The 9,246-nt window shown below is 44.8% G+C and overlaps 1 protein-coding gene across 2 annotated transcripts in view; it reads left to right on the top strand.

Moving 5' to 3' along the window:
- Window positions 1–1,182: 1,182 nt before the first annotated feature.
- The window catches only part of LOC110092154 (pentatricopeptide repeat-containing protein At3g26782, mitochondrial), a 14,315-nt gene continuing 6,251 nt past the window's right edge, over window positions 1,183–9,246 (top strand). For both annotated transcript variants that reach the window (XM_020816567.2, XM_028695661.1), the window contains exon 1: window positions 1,183–2,133. In XM_020816567.2, coding sequence (XP_020672226.2) covers window positions 1,192–2,133 — 942 coding nt within the window. In that variant the 5' untranslated portion in view covers window positions 1,183–1,191. The remainder of the gene's footprint in view (window positions 2,134–9,246) is intronic.

Consider the following 9,246-nt stretch of genomic DNA (forward strand, 5'->3'; position numbering starts at 1 on the left):
TTCCCTTTCACTCTGTTCACTTCATCATCTTCTATATATCTTTCACTCTTTTTGTGTCATCTATCAAACTAGACCATTTTGTCCTAATTAACCAAATTCAAAAAGCTTGCAAATATGTATACTGATTAACCAAATTAAAAAAATTTGCAACTATATAAACCAATTTATCTTCCACATATGCTTCATATGCCCATAAGGCAATGTCTTCACTTATTCATTTGCAACTTCTTCATCTTATCTCCAATCAACATCTTCTCCTTGATGTCTCCAGCCTATGATGCATTTATAGAGACGTAGGCACACATGCACATAGATATATAATTAAAAAAATTAAGACTAAGTATGCATAGCGCACAACTTATCAATTGTCTTGTCTAAATATCGTCGTCACTCATGACCATCATCTATTGACACCGGCAACCACTGGCATCACCGATGAGTAGCTTAACAAATCATCGCTTTCTCTGGAATAAAATGAAGATTTAACCCAATTGTTGGGTATATTTGTCCATATGTGAATATCAATTTTCTAAAATTTCTCTTGAAAAAATTAAGACTTATTCTTGGGCATAGATCATCCATATGCAAACATTTGATTTTTATACTCTTTATCTTCTCTACAGTGAAGAAATAAAAATATTTGTGTCATTTATTATATAGTGAATTTTACAACTGGGCTAGACCCTATGGTTTTTTCCCTTTCTAGGTTATCTACCTAAAAAATTTCTGTTTTGTCTGTTCATGCTGAAACTTTGTAAAAGCTAAGAAATTTTCTAGCACACAATTGAGCCAAGGAAGGCTCATAGAAGAAAATATGGGGCTTTTATCACTAACAATTGAGCCAAGGAAGGCTCATAGAAGAAAATATGGGGGCTTTTATCACTAACAAATTTGTCAATAGCTTTCATTTTTTACTTATAAATATATTAGGCAAACTTATAAAAACTTTTTTTTTAATAATTTTATTAAAATATTTTCAGGTCTACGAATTTTGAAATCCTTCAGTAAAATCACTAGTTCTTTGAAAAAAAAATAAATTACCATTTCAGAGGCAAAAAATATATTTTTAAAATTTTTTAGAGGCCAAATATAATACATATCAATTAAAAAATTGGTTATTAAAATAATTGTATTATTATATTACGTAATAATATTTATGTAGATGTATAGAGCCAACGAACAGCCAATGGAATGAAGAACCCAGCTGTGCTCAATTGTATTATTCCCACTCTACCCCTATCCCGTTTTGCCCCTACCAAAACTTTCTCCTCTACCCCCTCCGCCGCCGCCGCCGGGACCCTCGCAGCCCACTTCGCCCGCGCAGTCGACCGCACCTCCGTCTCCTCATGGAACTCCGCAATCGCCGAACTGGCGCGGGACGGCGACGCTACTTCCGCCCTCCGTGCCTTCTCCTCGCTCCGCCGCCTCCGCCTCACCCCCGACCGCTCCTCCTTCCCGCCAGCCCTTGCAGCCGCCGCCGATCTTGAAGCACATTCCTCTGGTCGCCAGCTCCACCTCATTGCCTTCAGCCTAGGTCTCCATCCGGACCTCTTCGTTGCCTCCTCCCTTGTCCACATGTACGCTAAGTGCCGCCATCCCAACGATGCCCGCAAAGCGTTCGACGAATCTCCCAACCCGAACGCCGTTCTTTGGACCGCCATGATCTCCGGCTACGTGAGCAACAATGCCTCCCATAATGCCATATCGATGTTTCGAAAGTTTTTGGCGGAGGAAGGGCCAGTGGAAGTGGACTCTGCCGCTGCTGTGTCTGTTTTGTCAGCTTGTGCGAGGCTTTCAGAGAAATTGGCGGTTTTGGGTTTTCATGGTTTGGTGCTGAAGCTTGGCTTGCAAGATGTGGGAGTATGGAATACTTTGGTGGATGCTTATGCTAAAAGCCGGCATTTGGGCTTGGCAAGGAAGGTGTTTGATGATATGATTGACAGGGATGTAGTATCTTGGAATTCGATTATTGCTGTTTATGCTCAGATTGGATTGTCCGCAGAGGCACTGAATTTGTATTCAGATATGGTGAGGGGTGGGACAGTGAAGCACAATGCAGTGACCTTGTCGGCTGTGCTTCTTGCCTGTGCCCATGCCGGGGCTCTTCAGATTGGGAAGTTCATCCATGATCAGGTTAGCTGCCTGTCCATTTATTCTGTTACATCTGCTGTTGCAAGTCGGCTTCTAATTTCAAAGAGTTTATTTGCTTGGATCTTAATGAATTAGCTGATAACCGCTACGTGTGAATTGAATAGCTTTGATTTAGCTCAAATTGAAAGGTCTTGCATGCTTAGATTAACTTTCAACTAACAATGGCAATCTTGATTGAGATTAGGTTTAATTAGGCATGTCTTGATCCCCTGTGGGGATTAATCTTGCTCAAGAACAATGTGAAAAGCTTACTAGCAAGTATAAAATAAGTCTAACATAGAAAGAAGAGAGAGAAAGATAGAACTAGAGAGAAAAGATCTAGGAATTTTATTTAAATGTTTGTTTGAGTGTTCACACTGTTGTAACTCAAGTGGACATTATATGTTATAATGTGTCACACTCATCCTCTGTCCTCCTATTTATACATTTAGTTTAAAGTTCAACGATACAAGAAATAGTACAAATAAGTAATACAAGTAAATTTACTGATAGGCCGACCTAGGAGGGGCCGGCTGGACCGGTCCTAGTTTACAGCCGACGGAACCAGCCAGGAAAGGGAGGCGGGCGGACCACCTTGTGGGCCCCAATTTGGGTTAAATCCAATATTAGGAGGGAAATTTTGAATTACAAGGGTGTTTAGGGAATCTGTGTTCCTCCTTTAGCCTTAATTAGGGAGTAATGATAGATTTAGGATTTTCATCTTGAATTGGAATGGTAATTTGAGATCTCATTGTGTGCTTGAGCTCTAGGGTTTGCTAGAGACATGTGGAGAGTTGTTCTTCCTCTCGAATCGAAGAACATTATATATTTCATTGTTTTCTTGCATCTACTAGTGAAATCTTTGTTTTCCCTCCCTATTTTCCACTGTTTTGGTGCAAAACCTGCTGCGAGGGTGCTGTTTTTCTGCTGTGACAGCAGTTTTCTCACTGGTTTTGTACTAATTTCGACTAGGTTTGGTTGCGAACTCAAGTATTACCTTAGAGTTACTTGCGAACTCAAGTATTTCCTATCAAATTGGTATTAGAGCGTCGATTGTAGACCTTTGGTGGCTGAAATTTGGAAATTTAAGCATGTTTTTGACAACCGGAAGAAGATCTTTGTGATCCGTGGGAAGAGAGATGGCCGGGAAGAAAGTAGAGGTCTTGGAAGGTGAGATCGGTCAACTAAAATCAGATTTGGAGGGAAAGTTCTTTGACTTTCAAACTCAAATCACCTCCAACAATGAAATGATAGGAGGGAAATTCACGGTAATGGAAGAAATGTTGAAGAAACTGTTGGAGTTGAAGACAAGTCCCACGACATCGGAAGCAAGAGAGACCACCGGAGGCCACGGTGTAGGAGGAAATCCGAACTCATTTAGGGGAAGGAGAAATCCGGAAGTGGAGGTGATCGAGGGGAGGATGACATGCCACTTGTAGAGTCACTCTCTAGAGAGGAGATGAGTTTCGAAAATGACCTGAGGGGTGCTGATTTCATCGAGAGAAGGGAAGAATTTCATCGCCGAGGCGCTAATTTTGAAGGGAGAAGAAGGGAATACGATGAATGTTTTGGGTATAATCATCGGAGGGAAGATCGTGACAGTTGGGGAGCACCTCATTTTCGAAGAATGGGAGGGTATGGAGGATTCAGGGGACACGGGGAGACCCATGGGTGAGGAAACTGAAGATGCTCATCTTTGAGGGTGAAAACGACCATGATTGGATGTCTGGATCTACAAGGTGGAGCGTTACTTTGCTGTCAACGAGTTGACAGAGGAAGAGAAGCTGACGGCGGTAGGATTTTGTTTGGAAGGAAAAGACTTGGCATTGTATCAGTGGCGTGACAGGAGGGAGCCTATTCGGAGCTGGAGAGAGTCAAAGATTGCTTATTAGAGTGTTTCTGAGCCGATGGGGTAGGAGACTTCTATGAGCAATTCTTTGCATTGACTCAGGAGGGGACTGTGGCAGATTACCGAGACAGGTTTGAGTACTTGGCTAGCAGATTGGATCATATTTTAGAGTCAGCCCTAGAAGGAAACTTTATGAAGGGGCTTAAACCTCAGATACAAACAACAGTCAGGGTGCTGGAGCCGAGGAACCTAGGGAAGACTATGGAGCTGATGCAGTTGGTGGAAGATCAGAAGAAATCTGAAAGGTAGCTCGAGGGAACTATTCAGGGGGATCATACAAGATGACTACTACCTTCTTATCATCAAAAGGGGCAGCACCAGGGAGTCTGGAGGAAGCGCCAAAGGAGAAAACTGAAGGGGGAAATGGGGGACAATTCAAAAAGCTGATAGAGAAGGAGATGCAGTACAAGAGAGCAAAGGGGTTGTGTTTCAGATGTGATGAGAAGTACATGCCGAGACATAGGTGCAATGACCGAACTCTTCATGTTCTCCTTGTCTGTGAAGACGAGGAAGACGAGGAGGGAGGTGGGAGCAGATCTGAAGAGGAAGAGAAGCTGCACCTGGATGCGACAGAAGTCTCTCTGAACTCTGTAGTGGGATTCACTCCGAGTCACACTATGAAAGTGAAAGGAGAGATAGATGCCGTGAGGTGGTGGTGTTGATTGACAGTGGGGAAACCCACAATTTCATTTCCAACCAGATCGTTGAGCTGTTGGGGATGGAGTTGGTGGATACAGGAGGCTATGGGGTGATTATGGGCACGGGAATGCTGGAAATGGGTAGAGGAGTGTATAGAGGGGTGGTGCTGAAGATTCAGGGGATCCAGGTGAGGGAGGACTTCCCTTGGAATTAGTGAGCACTGACGTCATCCTAGGGATAAAGTGGCTGCGGATATTGGGGGCCAAAGATTCAATTCGAGGTACACGGAGGATGGACCTGGTGTGAGGGGGGGGGGGAAGAACTGTGGATGATTCAGGTGATGCAGGGCTGACAAGGGGGCTTTCTCTCAAATCCCTAATCAGAACCATCCAGGAGGAGGGAGGAGGCTACTTAGTGGAGTTGCACTGCCTGGAAAGGGTCAGACTAGAGAAGAAGACAATGTTCTATCTTCAGTGCAGCCGCTCATACACCAGTTCAACGAGGTTTTTCAACCTTCCCAGGGTTTACCTCCTCAGAGGGAGTTGGAGCACGCCATTACTTTGAAAGAAGAGAAGACACCGATGCCACAGATTTAGAAATATGAGATTGAGAAGCTGATCTGGGAAATGCTAGAGGCGAGGATCATCAGATCCAGCGTTAGCCCTTTTTCTAGTCCAGTTCTCCTGGTCAAGAAGAAGGATGGGAGTTGAAGATTCTATGTGGATTACATGGCTCTGAATCGGGGCACTGTACCAGACAAGTTCTCAATTCCGGTGATTGATGAGCTGTTGGACGAGCTATATGGGGCAGTGATGTTTTCCAGTTGGACTTAAAATTTGGATACCACCAGATCAGAATGAGGGAGGCAGATGTTCTAAATACAGCCTTCAGGACACATGAGGGGCATTATGAATTTCTGGTAATACCATTTGGATTGACTAACGCTCCTACAACTTTTTAGTCTTTGATGAACAAAGTATTCAAGCAGCATCTCAAGAAGTTTGTCTTGATCTTTTTTAATGACATTCTGGTGTACAACAATACCGTGGAGGAGCTCTTGAAACATTTGAGAGTGGTCTTAGAAGTGCTTCAGAAGCATCAGCTGAAAGCTAACCTGAAGAAGTGCAGCTTTGCTCAGGCAAGTGTGGAGTACTTGAGACATGTGGTATTCCAGGAAGGAGTGGCGGCGGATCAAACTAAATTTGAGGCAATGCAAAAATGGTCACTGCCTAGGAACATAAGGGAGTTGAGGGGTTTCCTAGGCTTGATTGGTTATTACAGAAAATTTGTGAAGGGGTATGGTACCATTGCATGGCCTTTGACTGAGTAGCTGAAGAAAAATAATTTTTCATGGGGAGAGGCGGCGACCCAAGCCTTCGAGAGGTTAAAGGAAGCCATGACTACTGTTCATGTTCTAGGTCTTCCAGACTTCAGTCAGGTCTTTGTAGTAGAGACCGATGCCTCAGGATATGGGTTGGGAGCAGTGTTGATGCAGAGCCACATGCCTATAGAATACTTCAATCAAGTGTTATCAACCAGGGCAAGACTGAAGTCAGTGTAATTGTCTTGGCCATCCAAAAGTGGCGCCCTTATCTTTTGGGTCGACACTTCATTGTCCGGACTGATTAGAGGAGCTTAAAGTACCTCTTAGAGCAAGGGACGGTGACTGAGGAGCATCAATGATAGCTATTCAAACTATTGGGCTATGATTTTGAGATTCAGTATAGGTCGGGTTTGGAAAATAAAGCAGCTGACGCTCTATTCAGATGTGTGGGGGAGCTCCAGGAATTAGCTGTGTTAGTTCCCCTAATAGCTGACTGGGGGGCCATCAAGGAAGAAAGCATGCTGGATGAAGAATTGGGAAGGATCAGGGAAGATACGAGGAAAGACAATAGTAGTCATCCTGGTTATTGCATTGAGGGGGAGAGACTAATGTATCAAGGGAGGTTTGTGATGCCACAAACTTCCATACATATTCCTCACTTGTTGCAGGAGTTCCATGGCAGCGCAGTTGGAGGCCATTTAGGAGTTTAGAAGACATACAGAAGGCTAGCAGTTGAGCTCTACTGGAAGGAGATGCATAAAGATGTGGAGAGATTGTGGCAAGATGTGAGGTGTGCCTGAGAAATAAATACATGGCAATGGCACCATAAGGGTTACTCCAACCATTGGCACTTCCAAACAGAGTATGGGAGGAAGTGTCCATGGATTTCATCGACGGCCTACCTCGCTCAAAGGGATTCACAGTCATTTTGGTAGTGGTGGACCGACTCAGTAAGTATGCACATTTCATCCTCCTACGACATCCGTACACTACGGCATCAGTGGCAGCAGCATTTATCCGGGAAGTGGTTAGATTACATGGGATGCCTGAATCAATTGTGTCTGATAGAGACAAAGTGTTCCTTAGTCAGTTTTGGAGGGAATTGTTCAGAATGCAGGGCATTGTTCTCAAGAGAATTATCGCCTACCATCCTCAAACGGATGGACAGATATAGGTGGTAAACTGGAGCTTGGAGACATATTTGAGGTGTTTTGCTTCGGAAACATCACAGAAGTGGGCTAAATGGTTATTATTGGCAGAGTATTGGTATAATACTTCGTACCATTCTGCATCCCAAATGACCCCTTTCAAAGTGCTCTATGGAAGAGACCCCCACACTTAGTGCATTATGGGAGGGGGAACACACCAATCTCTTCAGTTGAGCAGTACCTAGAGGATAGAGACCATGTGTTGGAGGAGTTAAAGAAACATCTGGGAATGGCACAACAAATCATGAAGAAGCGAGCAGATACACATTGGAGAGATATACAATATGAAGTAGGGGAGAAGGTGTACTTGAAGCTAAGGCCCTATAGGCAGAAATCTGTGGCTAACAGGAGGGACGACAAATTGTCCCCGAGGTACTTTGGTCCCTATAAGATTTTGGGGAATATTGGAGCAGTGGCGTATCGTCTGAAGTTACCCACCTCCGCTACCATTCACCTGGTGTTCCATGTGTCACAGCTGAGGAGAGCGCTAGGGGAGCATGCAGCTAGTGCTGAATTACCAACATCATTGACAGAGGATTTGGAGGTGGTCATGATTCCTGTGGAGTTGGAAGGGGTAAGGTTAGATAAAAAGGGAAACAAAGAGGTGTTGATCAAATGGAAGGATCTTCCTGACTACGAGGCCACTTGGGAGCCCTATGAGATTGTGAAGCAGTAGTTCCCTTACTTTCAACTTGAGGACAATGTGATTTTTTGGGAGGGGAGTACTGATAGGATGGCCCAAGAGGGGTCGGCTGGACCGAGACCGGTCTTGGTTTATAGCCGGCGGAACTAGCCAGGAAAGGGAGGGGGGCAGACGACCTTGTGGGCCCCAATTTGAGTTAAATCCAATATTATGAGAAAAATTTTGAATTACATGGGTGTTTAGGGAATTTGTATCCCTCCTTTAGCCTTAATTAGGGAGTAATGATAGAATTAGGGTTTTCATCTTGAATTGGAATGGTAATTTGAGATCTCATCGTGTACTTGTGCTCTAGGGTTTGCTAGAGACTTGTGGAGAGTTGTTCTTCCTCTCAAATCTAAGAACATTGTATCTTTCATTGTTTTCTTGCATCTACTAGTGAAATCTTTGTTTTCCCTCCCTATTTTCCACTGTTTTGGTGCAAAACCTGCTGCGAGGGTGCTGTTTTTCTCTGTGACAGCAGTTTTCTCACTGATTTTGTACTAATTTCGACTAGATTTGCTTGTGAACTCAAGTATTACCTTAGGGTTACTTGCGAACTCGAGTATTTCCTATCATTTACATAATATGGTTTAACATGCTTACTGTAAAAAATGTCCAAGCCTTATTGGCTGATCACTTTTGAAGTACTTAGGTAGTCCTTGATTAGTTCCAAGCTGAGGATGAGTTCATCTAAGGAAGAGCTTCGTGAACTATCAGACATGTTCCATAGCAAGTTTGGTAGCAAATTCTTTTGGCAAGATCAATAAAAACTTCAAGAGCTAGTTCCATCATCATAAGTAGGCGAGTAGTTTTACTGTTTTAGGTGATTTGAAGACTTTAATTTTCGAGTTTTCAGTAGGGGTGTCAATTCGGGTCGACGGGTCGGGTTCGGGTCGAACCCGAGTTGACCCGGCTCTAAACGGGTCAACCCGAACCCGACCCGTTTTTGCAAACGGGTCGACTATCTAAACCCGGACCCGACCCGCGTGGGTTGCTGGGTTGACACGACCCGACCCGTCGACCCGAGGCAGAGGCAGTAGCGACGTTGTGGCAGGCTGGCAGCGGCGCAGCGACGACGGCAGTGGGCTCGCGAGCACGAAGGCCGAAGCGAACTGCGCCAGGCGGAGCGGCGGACCGCGGGACCAAGCAGTGGGCTGTGGGCACGCGTCGGCGTCGGACCGCGGCAGTGGGATGCGAGCACGCGTCGCGACTCGCGAAGTCGCGATTGCCGAAGCAGCGGGCAGCGGCTTGCAGCGGGCAGGGCTTGCAGCGGGCAGCTGGCAAGGGCAGGCCTAGGCGGGAATTCAAAATTTTTTTTAAAATAAACGGGTTTTCGGGTTGACCCGGCAACCCG

This window comes from Dendrobium catenatum, unplaced genomic scaffold (assembly GCF_001605985.2).
Source record: "Dendrobium catenatum unplaced genomic scaffold, ASM160598v2 fragScaff_scaffold_665, whole genome shotgun sequence".
Taxonomy (NCBI): domain Eukaryota; kingdom Viridiplantae; phylum Streptophyta; class Magnoliopsida; order Asparagales; family Orchidaceae; genus Dendrobium; species Dendrobium catenatum.